Genomic DNA, 18,480 nt, shown 5'->3' with positions numbered 1-18,480 from the left:
CCCCCCCCCCCCCCATCCCTGCCCCGCTCCAAAAACAACACCCTTCTCACCCTCGGAGTCCCATGCGTCCATACAAATGCCGTAATACTCCTATTGACCCTCCTAAAAAAGGCCTTTGGGATAAGGATGGGGAGGCACTGGAACAGGAACAAAAACCTCGGGAGCACTGTCATCTTGACGGACTGCACCCTGCCCGCCAGCGACAGCGGCAACATGTCCCATCTTTTAAACTCCTCCTCCATTTGCTCCACCAGCTTAGTGAGGTTAAGTTTGTGAAGGGCCCCCCAGCTCCTAGCCACCTGGACTCCCAAGTACCGAAAGCTCCTCCCTGCCCTTTTCAGTGGGAGACTACCAATCCGGCATCATTATAACATTCAGAAGCCTACGTATGTTGGTGTTCACCTGCCTTCCCTTCACAAACCCCGTCTGGTCCTCATAATGACCCCCGGCACATAGTCCTCTATCCTTGTGGCCAAGATCTTCGCCAACAGCTTGGCATCCACATTTAACAACGAGATCGGCCTATATGATCCACACTCTAGGGGGTCCTTGTCCCGTTTAAGGATCAAGGAAATCAGCGCCCGTGACATAGCCGGGGGCAAAGCCCCCCCTCCCCTCCCTTGCCTCGTTAAAGGTCCTAACCAACAGGGGGCCCAGCAGGTCTGCGTACATTCTGTAAAATTCGACCGGGAACCCATCCGGCCCTGGCACCTTCCCCGACTGCATGCTGCCTATCCCTTTGTCCAGCTACTCCAGGTCAAACGGCGCCCCCAGCCCCTCCACCTGTCCCTCCTCCACCGTTGGAAATCTCAGCCTGTCCAAAAAGCGCCCCATTCCCCACCCCCTCCACCGAGGGCTTGGACCGGTACAATTCCCCATAAAAGTCCTTGAAGACCCCAATAATGTTCATCCCCCTTCGCACCACATTGCCTCCCCTATCCATCACTCCACCAATCTCCCTGGCCGCGTCGCGCTTACGGAGCTGATGCGCCAGCATCCTACTCGCCTTCTCCCCATTTTCGGACACCGCACCCTGTGCCTTCCTCCACTGAGCTTCTGCCTTTCCGGTGGTCAGCAAGTCGAACTTGGCCTGAAGGTTACGTCGCTCCCTCAGCAGTCCCTCCTCCGGAGCCTCCGCGTATCTCCTGTCCACCCTCAACATCTCCCCCACCAACCTCTCCCTCTCTCTTTGCTCTCCCCTCTCCCTATGAGCTCGGATGGAAATCATACCTCCCTCCACTGTCAGCCACTACCTTTCCCACCAGAATCGCCACCCCCCGATTTTGTGCATCCAGCCCCGAATGAAACACCTGGCCTACCCAGCCCGTCCTCAGTCTAACCTGGTCCGCCACCTTCCGGTGCGTCTCCTGGAGCATAGCCACGTCCGCCTTCAGGTGCGTAAACACCCGGGTCCGTTTGACTGGCCCATTCAGCCCCCTCGCATTCCAAGTTATCAGCTGGATCAGAGGGCTCCCTGCCCCCCTACCCTGCCGACTAGCCATAACCCATCCCCAGGCCAGCGCCCCCCGCTCGGCCCGTTCCCCACAGCGGCAAACCCCCGCCCCGGCCTCCCCTGCATACGCCAGCTCCTTCCTGGCCATTTCAGCAGCAACCCGGTACCCCCCCCCCCCCCCCCCCCCCCCCCCCCCCCCCCCCCCCCCGGCCGCCGTCGCCGCCAGCTGGGTTACTCCCTCTGTAGCACTCCCGTGAGCCAGCTAACTTCTGCTGACTCCGGCAGCTCCCACCACACCTCTGACTCCTCCCAAAGTGGGGCTACTTCTCCTCCCCCAGACCCATCAGCAGACCCTCCTCCTCCTGCTCTCGCACAGGAAAAAAGCCCGCGCTTCTCGGCTCCGACCCTGCCCCCATCCACCCTCAGCTCGGGAAACAGAAGAAAAGCCCGTGCTTTCCCCGTGCCCGACCCCGCCCACGCAAAAAAGACAGCACCCCACCCGCCCTAGAAACAACACACAACCAGCTTAAAACAGCATAAAACAGAGACCCTTCCCACCAAAAGTTAACAGTTATTTACAAACCCCCGACCCACCGTCAGAGTCCAACTTCTCGGCCTGCACAAAGGCCCACGCCTCCTCCGGGGACTCAAAATTCAAGTGCCGGTCCTTGTAAGTGACCCACAGACACGCCGGCTGTAACATGCCAAACTTCACACTCTTTCTGTGGAGCACTGCCTTCGTCCGGTTACACCCGGCCCTCCGCTTAGCCACCTCCGCACTCCAGTCCTCGTAGATCCACACTACCGTGTTCTCCCACTTGCTGCTCTGCTCCTTCTTGGCCTACCTGAGCACTCACTCTCGGTCAACGAACCGCACCAGCACCGCCCGTGGCGGCTCATTCGGCTTGGGCCTCCTGGCCAATATTATGTGGGCCCTCTCCAGCTCCAGGGGCCCCTGGAAGGACCCAGCCCCCATCAGCGAGTTCAGCAAAACGACCACATAGGCCCCCAGGTCTGACCCCTCCAGCCCCTCAGTGAGGCCCAGGATCCGCAAATTTTTCCGTCACGACAGGTTCTCCATCTCCTTGACCCGCTCCTGCCACTTCTTGTGGAGCGCCTCATGCATCTCCACCTTTACCGCGAGGGCCGCGGCTTCATCCTCTCTTTCGGAGGCTTGTTGTCGGAGCTCCCGGATCTCCACCCCCTGGGGTGTCTGCGTCGCCAGCAGCTTGTCCGCATTCGCCTTTAGTGAGTCTAGCAGCTCCATTTTTAGCTCCCGAAAACTGCGCTGGAGAGTCTCCTGCTGCACCTGCACCCACTGCCTCCATTCCTCGAGGCCTCCGCCGGCCACCATCTTGATTTTCTTCCCCTGCTTTTTCTTAGGCGCTGCCACCGCTATTTTGCTGGCCCCACTCCTGGTCAAGACCATAGACCATTGGGGATCCGCTGAAGACACCTTCCCACGTCGGGAACCGTCGAGCAAGTACCGTTGGGGGTCCTTGAAGAGCCCAAACGTCCGTTCCTGGCGGGAGCTGCCAAACGTGTGGCTTAGCTCCGCATAGCCGCAACCGGAACTTCACATTTATAGTTAATGACTGCAGAGAGATATGAAGAGGATTTTCAGCCCACGTCCATTATGGATCAGGACCCAGCGACGACTGCTTGTGCTCAAAACAAGGAGATCCCATCACTGAGCAGATACTTTTCCTTCTCATTCTGAGTGTTTATTTTTTATTCTGCTCAATATATTCATTTCTATTCTTTACAGAAAATCACTCAGCTTGTGGAGCAGGGAAACCGGGTGGACAGTTCCAAACTTCTCCTAAACCTGGTGATGGAGAAAGGATCTCTGGCCCGAAGGGTGATGTGGGAATCCTTTGTGAAAATGCGTCATGGGGTCCCAAAGCTGGATAAACTACTGAAAACGATACGGGAACACGGTATGGTTAAATCACAGTGAATTTAGTTTGAGATTCAAACACTGCAGATATTACTGTAATATTACACAGATCTGATTTGATTGAAGCTAATCGATTTAAACAGGTTCTGATGCATTTGGTTATATGGACATCGCACACTATTTATCCGAATTATCCGGTCACCTGAAAGGTAAGAAATGAAATGAGATTTCAAACAATTTCACTTGAGATTTGGATGTATTGACTGGAGCCTTTGTTCAAGAGATTGTCAAATTCTGAGAATCAGAAAATTAAAGGCTGGGGAAATAGGGTTTAACATAATTAGGATACACATAGATTCATATATTTTCTCTTGTATTCTGTAAATGTGTGACCATTGCAAATTTTCACTTAACCCAGCTGCTGATTGCTATTATATCTGAAATTTTATAAACACCTGGCAGAATTCCACTACCCTGTGAATCTTGATATAAATATCCTGTGTGTACCAGATCCGCTGGAGGCGCAGTAAATCTTGGGTCAGATTTTGAAGGTTCTCTGAAAAATCATTCCCACCATAAACAAATCAAAATATTGGGCAGGAAAAACCCAGATGGTCTATCAAGTCAAACCAACGTCACAAGGATTGGACCATCGTGGCTAAACACTTATTCCCACTGCTCCCTCCCACAATCGTTTCACAGCTCCAGGGTCCCAGGTTCGATTCCAGCTTGGGTCACTGTCTGTGTGGAGTCTGCACATCCTCCCCGTGTGTGCGTGGGTTTCGTCCGGGTCCTCCGGTTTCCTCCCACAGTCCAAAGATGTGCAGGTTAGGTGGATTGGCCATGATAAATTGCCCTTAGTGTCCAAAATTGCCCTTAGTGTTGGATGGGGTTACTGGGTTATGGGGATAGGGTGGAGGTGTTAACCTTGGGTAGGGTGCTCTTTCTAGGAGCCGGTGCAGACTCGATGGGCCGAATGGCCTCCTGCACTGTAGATTCTATGATTTTGACCCTGCTGCCTTCAAAGACCATGCAATCCCCTGGTGGAGGAAAAAGTGGAAAAACTGAAGTGTCAACCTGGTGCAGCAACAACTCCGGAATACATGCGTGCTAAATAGTATCAGCAGCAAGTACTAGACATAATTAAGCAATCCCACAACCAACTAATCAGATCTGAGCTCTACAGTCCTGCTGTGACAGTGACAGTCAGAGGTAGATTCTTTACTCAGAGAGTAGTAAGGGCGTGGAATGCCCTGCCTGCAACAATAGTGGACTCGCCAACAATAAATGCATTCAAATGGTCATTGGATAGGCATATGGACGATAAGGGAATAGTGTAGAGGGACTTTAGAGGGGTTTTCACAGGACGGCGCAACATCGATGGCCGAAGGGCCTGTACTGCGCTGTAATGCTCTATGTTAGATTTACAACCCTGTCATTGCTGAAGTTGTTTCACAGATCCAGTAAACAGAATCCATTTGGTCAAACAAATCCCAGCAAATACTGATGTGTGATCAACCCATAGCAACTACTAATGTTATAGAACCATAGAATTTACAAAGCAGAAGGAGGTCCTTCGAAAGGGCACCATACTTAAGCCCACGCCTCCACCCTATCCCCGTTACCCAGTAACCCCACCGATCCTTTTTGGACACTAAGGGCAATTTATCATGGCCAATCCACCTAACCTGCACATCTTTGGACTGTGGGAGGAAACTGGAGCACCTGGAGGAAACCCATGCAGACATGGGGAGAACGTGCAGACTCCGCACAGACAGTGACCCAAGCCGGGAATTGAACTTGGGACCAAGGAGCTGTGAAGCAAATGTGCTAGCTACTGTGCTGCCCTTATGGCCTTCACACTTGTTTATCTCTCATCCTGCCTCTGCCTGGGTGATTGTTCCCAGACCTTGTTCCTCTGGTTCATTGAGATGATAATGATCTCTTTTGAAAAATGAAAATCGCTTATTGTCACAAGTAGGCTTCAAATGAAGTTACTGTGAAAAGCCCCTAGTCGCCACATTCCGGTGCCTGTTCGGGGAGGCTAGTACGGGAATTGAGGTGCGAGGTAATTGTGGGGCAGCAGGGTAGCATGGTGGTTAGCATAAATGCTTCACAGCTCCAGGGTCCCAGGTTCGATTCCCGGCTGGGTCACTCTCTGTGTGGAGTCTGCACGTCCTCCCCCTGTGTGCGTGGGTTTCCTCCGGGTGCTCCGGTTTCCTCCCACAGTCCAAAGATGTGCGGGTTAGGTGGATTGTTTTATGATAACTTCCTTGCTCATTTATTCAGGATGAGGAAATATGCTGTCATGTCCTCAAGGATACCCGTTGTTTCAAACTTGCTTAATTGGGAGATCCTCATTAAATTAGACCCGTATCAGTTTTCATAGACCATTTTGTGTAATTTCTTATGATTACTTGGAATGCTCTTGGCGGAGAGGAGCAAGCCACAAATGGACTTTGATCTTCTCTCCACGAGGAAAGCAATGCACCAACTACGCTAGGCATGGGGCACCCTATGCGAACACAGGGACAAAGCCTGCTAGCACACCAGCTGAGAAAGTAGGCAGCCACCAGAGAGATTGCGCAAATTAGGGACAAAAGAGGCACGCTAGAAACAGACCCAGACAAGGTTAGCAAAACCTTCAAGGGCTTTTATTGGAGGCTGCACATCTCGGAGCCCCTAAGAGGGGACTCGGGGATGAAACAGTCCCTCGATGGATAGGACATGCCAGTCGTGGGGGAGGACAGAAAACGGGGCCTGAAAGCACCACTGGAACTGGGAGAGATCATGGAGAGTATTAGCTCCATGCAGGCGGGGAAAGCGACAGGACCAGACTAGTTCCCAGCGGAGTTGCGACAAAACATTTGCGACAGCACTGGCCCTGCACCTGCGCGAGATGCTCACAGACTCACTGGCAAGGGGTACACTACCACCTACACTGGCACGAGCCTCAATCTCGCTCATACCCAAGAAAGACAAAGACCCGACTGAATGCATGTCATACAGACCCATCTCGCTACTAAACGTAGTCCTTATCCCGCTTCAAAATCAGTGAGATTGTGGCCTGTGACATCGTCGGGGGAAGCACCCCTCGCTCCCTTGCCTCATTAAATATCTTCATCAGCAGCGACCCCAGCATCCCAGAGAACTTAATATAGAACTCCACTAGGTACCCGACCGGCCCCGGGCCTTCATCCAACTGCATAGCCTTCAGCCCTTCTGCTATTTCTTCAATCCTTATTTGGGACCCCAGCTCTTCTACCAGCCCTTCCTCCACCTTTGGGAACCTCAGCCCCCCGAAGAATTTCATCATCCCTGCCTACCCAGCTGGGGGTTCCGACTCATATAGCCTGCCATAAAAACTCCTTGAGTGCCCTGTTAACCCCTACTGAATCTTTGACCAAGTTCCCATCTCTATCCTTCACTTTCCCAATCTCCCTGGCTGCCTCCCTCTTTCTGAGCTGCTGCTCAAGCATTCTGCTGGCCTTCTCTCCATACTCCTATATCGCCCCCCTCGCCTTCCTCAGCTTCCTTCCTCACCGCTTTCCCTGTAGTTAGCAAACCAAACTCCGCCTGTAGCCTCCGTCGTTCCCTTAAAAGCACTGCCTCTGAGCTCTCCGCATATCTTCTGTCGACCTGAAGTATTTCCCCTATCAGTCGATCCGTCTTCGCTCTAGCTACCTTCTCCATATGGGCCCGTATCAAAATCAGCTCCCCTCTGAACACCGCCTTCAGCGCCTCCCAGACCATTGCTGCCGAGACTTCTCCCGTGTCATTAACTTCCAGATATTTCTGGATGCATTTCCTCACCCACCCGCACACCACCTCATTCGCTAACAGTCCGACATCCAATCTCCAATGCGGGTGCTGCGCGCTCCTTGCTCACCTGTAAGTCCACCCAGCGCGGAGCATGATCAGAGACCGTGATCGCTGAGTACTCGGCGTCCTCTACCCCTGTCAGTAAAGTCCTGTCGGAAAAGTCGATCCTCCCCAAAATTCTCCTTATAAACTCCACACCATCCCAGCTTGGCACGTAGACATTCACGAGTACCACCGGCAGCTCTTCCAGCTTCCCACTAACCATGATGTACTGACCTCCCCACATCTGCAACTATTTTTTCCGCCTCGAATGACACTCGCTTATTAATCAGGATTGTGACCCCTCTAGTCTTAAGAGTCCAGCCCCGAATGAAATACCTGCCCGACTCATCCATTCCTTCGTTTTGTCTGATCGATTACCCTAAGTGTGTCTCCTGTAACATTGCCACGCCTGCCTTCAATCCCCTCAAGTGCGCAAACACGTGTGCCCTCTTTTTTTTTTGGGTGAAATACTTTATTAAGGCATTTGTGATTTTATAGCAGTAAAAATAAACCATATGCAAACAACTATAAACATAGTACAACGATCCTCTACCTTCCTCACAGTCCCACCTTCCTAAAACACTAATCTAGTCTTGCGACCCCCCCTGCTGACAGTTAATTTTCTCTGAAGAAGTCGACAAACGGCTGCCACCTCCAGATGAACCCTAGATTGACCCTCTTGGGGCAAACTTGATTTTCTCAAGACTGAGAAAGCCAGCCATATCATTGACCCAGGTCTCTGATTTTGGGGGCTTCAAGTCCCGCCATGCTAACAGTATCCGTCTCCAGCCTACCAGTGAGGCAAAGGCCAAGACATTGGCCTCTCTCGCCCACTGGACTCTCTGATCCTCCGACACTCCGAAAATCGCCACTTCTGGAATCGGTACCCCCTCTTGTTTTTAACACCGTGGACAAGACGTCTGCAAACCCCTGCCAGAATCCCCTAAGCTTCGAACATGCCCAAAACATGTGGACATGGTTCGCTGGCCCTCCCGCGCACCTTGCACACCTGTCTTCTATCCCAAAATACTTGCTTATCCGGGCCACCGTCATGTGTGCCCGGTGAACGACCTTAAATTGTATCAGGCTGAGCCGGGCGCATGATGTTGATCCTGCTTAACGCATCTGCTCAGAGACCTGACTCTCTATCTTCCCCTAACTCCTCCTCCCATTTGTGCTTCAGCTCCTCTGTCTGCATTTCCTCTGACTCCATGAGTTCTTTATAGATATCTGAGACCTTCCCTTCTCCCACCCAAACTCTAGAAATTACCCTATCTTGTATCCCCCGTGGCAGTAGGAGTGGGAAGGTTGGAACCTGTCTTCGCAAAAAGTCCAAAATCTGCACATATCAAAACATTCCCTCCCGCCAACTCAAACTTCTCTAACTCCCTCAAACCATCTATTTTCTCATCGAACTTCCTCGAACTCCCATCTATAAACAAATCTCCCATCCTCCCAATCCTTGCTCTTTGCCATCCCCGAAACCCTCCATCTAGCCTCCCTGGGGCAAACCAATGGTTGCTACAGATTGAAGCCCAAACCGATGCTGCCTCCGCTCTCGCACGTTTCCTCTACTGCCCCCAGACTCTCAGGCCCGCCACTACCACCGGGCTTGTGGAGTACCGGGCCGGTGAGAACGGCAGAGGTGCAGTGATCAATGCCCCTGTACTTTCAAGATGCTGCCTGTACTTGCTCCCACACTGACCCTTCCCCCACTACCCACTTCCTAATCATGGTTACATTTGCCGCCAAGTAATAGCTAAAGTTCGCCTCTGGTGGCTGGTACCAGACCCGACCAAACCCGAACCGCCCCAACACCTCCCACGGATAGTTCCATTCCACCCGGTCAAAGGCCACCTCCGCGTCCATTGCAACCACTACCTCCACCTCCTTTCCCTCTGGGGGTATCATCATTACATTCAAGAGCCTTCTAACGTTGGCTGTTAGCTGCCTACCCTTAACGAACTCCGTCTGATCATCCGCTATCACCTCCGGGACACAGTCTTCTGTCCTTGAGGACAAGATTTTAGCTAACAGTTTGGCATCAACATTCAACAAGGAGATCGGCCTGTAAGACCCACATATCTCAATGTCCTTCTCCTGCTTCAGGATCAGAGAGATCGAGGCCTGTGACATTGTTGGGGGAAGAACACCGTGCTCCCTTGCCTTGTTAATCGTCCTCACCAACAGTGGGCCCAGCATCCCAGAGAACTCTTTGTAAAACTCCACTCGGTAACCATCTGGTCCCGGGGCCTTGGCTGACTGCATGGTCTCCAGTCCATCTGCTATTTCTTCCATCCCTATCGAGGCTCCCAGCCCTTCTACCAACCCTTCATAAAACAGACATAGAGCACAGAACATAACATACAGTGCAGAAGGAGGCCTTTTAGCCCATCGAGTCTGCACAGACCCACTTAAGCCCTTACTTACACCCTACCCCTTCACCCAATCACCCCTCCTCAGCTTTTTGGACACTAAGGGGAACTTAGCATGGCCAATCCATGCAGGCTAACCTGCATATCTTTCACCTGAAGAAGGAGCCGTGCTCTGAAAGCTCATGCTTGAAACAAACCTGTTGGACTTTAACCTGGTGTTGTAAGACTTCTTACTGTGCATATCTTTGGACTGTGGGAGGAAAACTGAGCACCCACGCAAATATGGGAAGAAAGTGCAGACTCCGCACAGACAAGTGATCCAGCGGGTAATCGAACCTGGGACCCGGGTACTGTGAAGCTGCCACCCTTTTCCTGAGCTGGTGTGTCAGCATTCTACTAGCCTTCTCTCCATGCCCGTGTATCGCCCCCCCCTAACCTTCCTCAACTGCTCCACCGCCTTTCCCGTATATAACCAGCCAAAATTCACCTATTGCCCCCCGTTGTTCTTTCAGTAATCCTACCTCCAGGGCCTCCGCATGCTTCCTGTCTACCCAAAATATTTCCCCAACCAACCTATCCGTTTCTGCCCTCTCTTCCTTCTCCCTATGGACCTGAATCAAAATCAGCTCCCCTCTGACCACTGCCGTCAGTGTGTCCCAAACCATTGCTGCTGAGTCCTCTCCCGTATCGTTAATCTCCAGGTAGTTCTGGATGGATTCCCTCACCTGCCCACACCCCCCCTCGTCCGCTAACAGTCCTACATCCAATCTCCATTGCGGGTGCTGGCGACCCTCCTTGCTCACCTGTAGGTCCACCCAATGCGGGGCATGGTCTGACACAGCAATTGCCGAATACTCTGTGTCAACCACCCCCGCCAGTAAAGCCCTGTTCAGAATAAAAAAAGTCGATCCGGGAGTATATTTTATGTACAAGTGAGAAGAAGGAGAACTCCTTCATCTTGGCCGTCCAAGCCTCCATGGGTCTGCCCCACCCATCTGCTCCAAGAACCCCTTTGATTCTTTTGCTATTGCCGGCACCCTGCCCGTCCTTGACCTCGACCGATCCAGCCTTGGGTCAATGACCGTATTGAAGTCCCCCCTCCCCTCCCATGATCAGCTTGTGTGAATCAAGATCCGGGATCTTCCCTAACATCAGTCTTACAAACTCCACATCATCCCAGTTTGATGCGTAAACAATCACAAGGACCACCGGCAACCTTTCCACCCTCCCGGTGACCATGATATATCTACCCTCCATATCTACAACTATTCTCCCCGCCTCTAATGACAGTCGCTTATTAATCAGGATCGCAACCCCTCTAATCTTAGAGTCCAGCCCCGAGTGAAATACCTGCCCGACACAACCCTTCCTCAGTCTGGTCTGATCAATTACTCACAGGTGTGTCTCCTGCAGCATTACCGCGCCCACCTTCAATCCCCTCAGATGTGTGAACACGCGAGCCCTCTTCACGGCCCATTATCCCTCTGACATTCCACATGATCAGCCAGGTTGGTAGACGTCTCGCCCTCACCCCCACCCCCCCGGGCAATCAACCATCCCCCTTCCTCGGCCAGCCTCCAGCTCGCACCCTGTGCTCCCTGCGGCCCACCCAAAGGTAGCCTCCGTCCCCGACCTCCCATTTATCTCCAAGCAACCGCCCCTCCCCTGTTAGCAGAGCAATTCACCCCCCCCCCCCCCCCCCCCTCCCTTCCTAACAGCGCAACAAACTTAACCCCCTTCAACAAACAAAACAGACCTTCTGGACTGCCCGATCTTGGGCTCCCTGTCTCTGCTCCAGCAGAGTGATTGACTCCTTGATGGGGTCCAGGCATTCCTTTTTTTGCTTGGCAAATCCCTCCCAAATAAACTCCACCAGTTGGTCCGGAGTGCACCGGACCGCCGAGCCAATACCCTGTAGTTCCGCCATGCTTTCCTTTGCTGCAGAATCTTCACATGGCTACTTGATTCAGCCCCACTGCGCTTCTGTGAGCCAACCTGCCCAGCTGGTTTGGTGACTCTTTTCCCCCCTGCCCCCTTGCGTCCAATTGTTCTCTCCCTCCCCCCGCTCTGACATACCTATTCAAAAGACATGTTTCCACCCAAACACATCCAAAGAAAAAACATCAAAGATTCACCTACACTTCTCCCACCAGTATAAAGTTAACTTACAAAACTTGGCAACAGCCCAAAAAAAAGTTACAAAAGGCATTTCTCATGTAGTGCAAAAGTAAGAACAATTTTAGCAGAATTCCTACAGCAAAGATCAATCACCTCAGTCTCTATCTAGACCTTTACTTTTCACAAAGTCCATTGCTTCGTCCGGTGATTCGAAGTAAAATTGCCGCTCTTCATAGGTGACCTAGAAACGAGCTGGATAAAGTAGACCAAACTTAACCTGCCTCTTAAAAAGGGTCGATTTCACTCGGTTAAATCCCGCTCTTCTCTTGGCCAGGTTAGCACTCCGGTCTTGGTAGATGCGCAGAATGTAATTCACCCACTTACAGCTCCCAGTCTGCTTGGCCCAATGCAAAACCTGCTTATCCAGGAATCTGCATTCATACCACCATTGCCCTCGGTGGCTCATTCGCCCGCGGCAACCTCGCAAGCGTTCTGTCCACTTTTCTAGAAAATGACCCCTCGCCAACTTGTCAGGCAAATTCGCCACAAAAACCCTTGCATCCATTCCCTCACATCGCTCAGGGAGGCCAACGATCCTCAAGTTCTGCCAGCGGGACCTATTCTCTAGGTCCTCCACCTTGTCTTGTAGCGTTTTCTGGTGCTCTTTCACCAGCCCCACCTGCGCTTCCAGCGCAGTTATGTGCTCTTCACGTTCAGCCACCATTTCTTCCACCTTCTGGACTGCCCGATCTTGGGCTCCCTGTCTCTGCTCCAGCAGAGTGATTGACTCCTTGATCGGGTCCAGGCATTCCTTTTTTTGCTTGGCAAATCCCTCCCAAATAAACTCCACCAGTTGGTCTGGAGTGCACCGGACCGCCGAGCCAATACTCTGTAGTTCCGCCATGCTTTCCTTTGCTGCAGAATCTTCACATGTCTGCTTGATTCAGTTCTTCCTTCCCTTGCGTCCACTTCTGAACCGTGTCTCCATATACTGGGTGGGGGGGAAATGGGGTTCAAAATGTCTGGCATGAGCGGGAGCCACTAAATTTGCAACCTCCTCTCTCATGGCCACCTGTGGAAGTCACGCGTGCCCTCTTAACCATCCCATTTAGCCCTCTAACATTCCACGTGATCAGCCTGGTTGGGGGGCTTCTCTTCCCCCTCCCCCTCCCCACTCGCTCCGCCGATCAGCCATCACCTTTCTTAGGCCCATCTCCTTGTTGCGTCCAGCAGGCCCGCCTCCAGGCAACCTCCGTCCCCGACCTCCCTTTTGTTCCCAAACAACAGTCCCGCCCCGTCAGCAGAGCAATTCCCCCCTGCCCTCCCCAGTAACAACATGCCCCTTTTACAAGCATAACATTTGCTCACCCCCCACCGTGCTTCCATGAGTCAGCCCGCCCAGCTAGCTTGGTAGCCCCTGCCACCCGCCCACGGCGCCAAACTATTTCCCACCTATTGTTTCCCATCCCGCTTGTTCCCAGCCCAATTAAACGAAAGAAACAAAAAGAAAAGAAAAACCCCACATCGAAAATTCACACCTCTATCCCCCACCAAATTTAACTTACAAAAATACGCGGCAGCTCCAGGATCAATACATTACAAATATAGTGCAAAAACAAAAGTATTTTTAGCGTGAACACTGCAACAAAGTTCAAACACCTCAGTCCCAGGCCAGCCCTTTCCTCCTGGTAAAGTCCATCGCTTCCTCGGACGACTCAAAATAGAAGTGTTGCTCCTCATAGGTGACCCAATGACTGGCTGGATACAGCAGTCCAAACTTCACCTCCTTGAAAAGGGTCGACTTTACTTGGTTGAATCCCGCTCTTCTCCTGGCTACGTACGCGCTCATGTCTTGGTAAATGCGCAGGATGCTATTCTCCCACTTACTGCTCCAGGTCTTCTTTGCTAGTTTTTTGTGCGCCCTGTCCACCTCAGGAGTCGGGTGAACGTCCCATCCCCCATGAGCTTCTCGAGCATACCCGCTGTATATGCCCCTGCATCCGCTCCTTTGAACCCCTCCGGGAGACCAACGATCCACAAGTTCTGCCGGCGGGATCTATTCTCTAGATCCTCCAGCTTCTTCTGGAGCCTTTTCTGCTGGTCTCTCAGCATGCCCATCTCCACCTCCATTGCTGTTTGATGTTCCTCATGCTCGGTCAGTGCCTTCTCCACTTTCTGGATTGCCCGATCTTGAGCATCCAATCTCTGTTCCAGCCGAGCAATTGATTCCCTAATCGGGTCCAAGCATTCCTGTTTCTGCTTTGCGAAGCCCTCTTGGATGAACTTCATCAACTGCTCCGCCAGCCGCTGGGTCGTCAAGCCAGAGCTCCGCTCGTCCGCCATGCTTTTTCCGGCTGCAGCTTCAACCCAGGCCTTCTCTGTTCGCCTATTTCTTCCTTTGCAAGCACTCCTGGTCCGCCTATCCATGCACTGGTGTGAGACTTCTTCTGATGGTCGAGTCCACTATCGATTTTTTTCAAGTAAAATCTGAGAAAAAAAGCGGGCACAAGGTCCAAAGGTCCGTCCCGAACGGGAGCTACCAAATGTGCGACCTACTCCTTCATGGCCGCCACCAGAAATCTTGTAAGTGATTTCTGAAATTGTTCGAAAGGCAGGTCTGATACACAGCGGAACAATCTCCACATGGGTAGGGCAAAGCAAGGGTGTCCCCAAATCTACCCCAGTAGAACGGGGATCGAACCCCTTGTTACTGGCACATTCTTACCCACACTGGATTTCCGACAAACAGAACCAAGCAGAGTCCCAATAACTTAAAAAAAAAAGTATTTTTTATTATAAATTTAGAGTACCGAATTCATTTTTTCCAATTAAGGGGCAATTTAGCGTGGCCAATCCGCCTGGCCTGCACATCTTTGGGTTGGGCAGGCGAAACCCACGCAAACACGGGGAGAATGTGCAATCTCCACACGGACAATGACCCAGATCCAGGATCGAACCTGGATCTTGATGCCGCAGTGCTAACCACTGCGCCACCGTGCTGCCTGTATCCCAATAACTGATAACTTGGTAACAGCCTGATCGAATACCAGAACTCTCCATATTCAAAACTGTTGCCACACAATATTGAAGATAACTTGCTGAAGGCAGGAAATAATGACAATGGTATTCCATAACAATTACAATTGCCCCCCCCCCCCCCCCCCCCCCCCACCACTCTTGGCAAAAATCCCATTTACCATTTCTGCAGCAAATTGGCATCACTGATTATTGCATGCACTGATCACTAGAGCATCAACTGTGATATATCAAGATTCTTGCGAATTCCAACGAGGTGTCTATAGTAAGGGTGGGTCAGAAAATATCATCTGCATAAAATCTCTGCATTCAGCAAATATTAGATTCAAGTGACTATTTGAAACCAAATGGAAATTGATCATTGTCAAACGAAGCTTCCAATAACTAAATTCTATTTCTGCTCAAACCTCTGCTGAAACTATCAAGTATGTCCATTCAGCAAAATGGTATTTTAATACTAATATTTTCTGTCTGTTCTGATTGAAGATGTTCAGGTGAAACACAAGGAGACACTCCGGGTACAAACTGAAACACTGACAGTCAACACTATCCTAATAAAGGAGAAGGTTAAGATTTTCCAGCTGGTTGATCGATACGCTGAGCTAACCATCATTTCTACTGTTCGAGATCGGACACTTGTAGAACATGAACTGCTGGCAAGAGGCCGAGACCATGAAGAGTGGAGAGTGAAACATCTGCGGAGAGAACTGGAAAAAATCCGAACTGATCAACTGTTTCATAGCAGCTTTTCCCCAAGAAGATTGAAACCTGGGAGTTCAGCAGTACTGAGTGGAGTCCCGGGAATTGGAAAAACAACATTAGTACAAAAGATTGTTTATGACTGGGCCACTGGGAAAATATACCCACACTTTCAATTTGTTTTCAGTTTTAAATTCCGAGATTTGAACACAATTAACTGTAGAATAAACCTGAGGAATCTGATACTGTTTTTCTATCCTTACTTTGGGAATGTTCTGGGAGAGCTCTGGAAGAACCCAGAGGGATTGCTGTTTATATTCGATGGTTTGGATGAATTCAAGGACAGGATTGATTTTGCTGACAATCGGAGAAATACAGAACCTCAGTCCATGTGCACGGATCCCGAATGCTGGTGTGAAGTGTCTGACATTGTGTACAGTTTAATACAGCACAAGCTGCTCCCAGGATGTTCAGTGCTAGTGACCAGCCGCCCCACTGCATTACATTTATTGGAAAAGGCTGAGATCAGTGTCTGGGCTGAAATCCTGGGATTTGTTGGTGATGAACGGAAGGAATATTTCAATAAGTTTTTTGATGATCAGACGGTGGCAGCAGCTGTTTTCAAACATGTGGAGGAGAACGAGATCCTGTACACCATGTGCTACAACCCTTCCTATTGCTGGATCCTCGGTCTGTCACTGGGTCCCTTCTTTACACAAAGAGACAGGAAACAGCAGCAAGTTCCCAAGACCATCACCCAACTATATTCCTACTATATTTACAACATTCTGGAAAACCACAGCCGAGAGATTGAAAGCCCCCGTGATGTGTTACTGAAGCTTGGTGAGATGGCCTTCACAGGAGTCTCCGAGAAGAAGATTGTGTTTCGAAATGGAGATTTGATCAAGTCCAATCTGCAACCTTCCCAGTTCCTGTCTGGGTTCCTGATGGAACTTTTGGAGAGAGATGTTTCTGTCCAGAGTGTGGTTTACACATTCCCACACCTCACCATCCAAGAGTTTGTAGCTGCGCTTGCACAATTCCTGACTCCAGATTCCGAGGATATCGGGAAACTCCTCCGTGAAGCCCACAGCGAGGAAGATGGGCGATTTGAGATATTTCTCCGTTTTGCTGCTGGTCTCTCCTCCCCACAGGCAGCTCGGCCCCTGGAGCGGTTTCTGGGTCAATTTCTTCATCAAACAACCTGTCAAGTGATTGACTGGGTGAAGGAGAAGGTTGAAGGACAGATTGGAAATACAGAGAGTGAATCGGGTAAAAGGAATCTCCTGAACACATTCCACTACCTGTTTGAGTCTCAAAATACAGCACTGGCTCAGGCCACAGTGGGATCTGTGGAAATACTTAAATTTAGTGGATTGCGACTGACCCCGATTGACTGTGCGGTTCTGTCACATGCCATTGGATTCTGTGATAAAATAAAACACCTCGATCTTTCATTCTGCAACCTTCAATGTGAAGGACTCCAGCGGCTGGGACCTCATCTGCATAAATGCCAAGTGTTGAGGTAACTTTATTTGGTCCAATAGCTGATATTTTCATTCTTGAGAAACCATTTACAATGTTAGAAAGGAAAAGCACCTCCCAGTTCAATCAAAGAGAGGTACAGTCAGAAATAAATCACAAGATAAGAAAAGTGTAAAATTCCAAGGTGGAAAATAAGAATCATGGGCTAGATTCTCCATCGGCAGGATCCTCCGTTTCGCCGGCAGTGCACTCACGCCCGCGGATTTCCTGGCGGCGTGGGGTGCCTACAATGGGAAACCCCATTGGCCGACTGCTGAAAATGGGTGCAGCGGGACGGAGAATCTCGCTCAATGTCTTTCCTGACAAGTCATTGGTTTGCTTAATGGAGATTTTAGTTTTTTCATGTAATTAAGATAAAAAGAACTGATATTTATTTATAAGAACAGAATATAGATATTTTAGCATATTAACCAATTTTTTAAAAAGAAAAACATAGAAGCATAGAAAACAGGTGCAGGAATAGGAAATTCCGTCCATCGAGTCTGCACCACCATTCAAGATGATCATGGCTGATCATGCAAATTCAGTATTCCACTCCAGCTTTCTCTCCATACCCCTTAATCCCTTTAGCCACAAGGGCCACGTCCAGTTCTCTCTTGAATATATCCATCAAACTGGCCCCAACAGCTTTCTGTGGTAGAGGATTCCACAAGTTCACAACTCTCTAAGAGATGTCCTTCCTCATCTCAGTCCTGAAAGGCTTACCCATTTTTCTTAGGCTATGACCCCTAGTTTTGGACGTCCCCAACATAGGGAACATTCTTCCCACATCCAGCCTGTTCAGTCCCATCAGGATTTTATGTTTCTATGAGATCCCCTCTCATTCTTCTAAACCCCAGTGAGTCCAAGCCTAGTTAATCCAGCCTTCCTTCATATGTCAGACCTGCCATCTTAGGAATTAGACTGGTGAACCTTCGCTGGACACCCTCAATAGCAAGAATGTTCTTCCTCAAATTAGGAGACCAAAACTGCACACAATACTCAAGATGTGGCCTCAACAGGGTCCTGTACAACTGCAGCAAGACATCTCTACTCCTGTACTCAAATCCTGTCACTATGAAAACCAGCACGCCGTTAGATTTCCTCACCGTCTGCTGCACCTGCATGCCAACCTTCAGTGACTGTTCCACCATGACACCCAGATCTTGTTGCACTTCCCCTTTTCCTAAACTTCCACCATTCACATAATCTGCCTTCCTGTTTTTGCCACCAATGGGGATAACCTCTCGTTTACCCACATTATATTGCTGTTGCCAAGTATTTGCCCACTCAGCCAGCCTATCCAAGTCACCCTAGAGCCTCTTTGCATCCTCCTCACAGCACACACTGCCAACCAGCTTAGTGTTGTCTGCAAATTTTGAGTTATTGCATGCAATTCCTTTATCCAAATCATTAATGGGGCTCCAGCTGACCCCATTGTTAGACAGCTTGACGGCTCTGGATCTGCGGATGGACTCAATTTGAAGCATCCATGATGCTGAGGAAGTCAT

The 18,480-nt window shown here is 50.5% G+C and overlaps 1 protein-coding gene across 1 annotated transcript in view; it reads left to right on the top strand.

Moving 5' to 3' along the window:
• Positions 1–18,480, top strand: part of LOC119961173 (NACHT, LRR and PYD domains-containing protein 3-like) — a 123,617-nt gene that overhangs the window by 42,241 nt on the left and 62,896 nt on the right. Inside the window, exons 5-7 of the mRNA XM_038788637.1 lie at positions 3,222–3,393; positions 3,497–3,562; positions 15,233–16,970. Coding sequence (XP_038644565.1) covers positions 3,222–3,393; positions 3,497–3,562; positions 15,233–16,970 — 1,976 coding nt within the window. The remainder of the gene's footprint in view (positions 1–3,221; positions 3,394–3,496; positions 3,563–15,232; positions 16,971–18,480) is intronic.

This window comes from Scyliorhinus canicula, unplaced genomic scaffold (assembly GCF_902713615.1).
Source record: "Scyliorhinus canicula unplaced genomic scaffold, sScyCan1.1, whole genome shotgun sequence".
In the NCBI taxonomy this organism is placed as follows: domain Eukaryota; kingdom Metazoa; phylum Chordata; class Chondrichthyes; order Carcharhiniformes; family Scyliorhinidae; genus Scyliorhinus; species Scyliorhinus canicula.
Note: the sequence above shows the minus strand (reverse complement) of the source record. Positions and strands in the feature narration are given on the sequence as shown.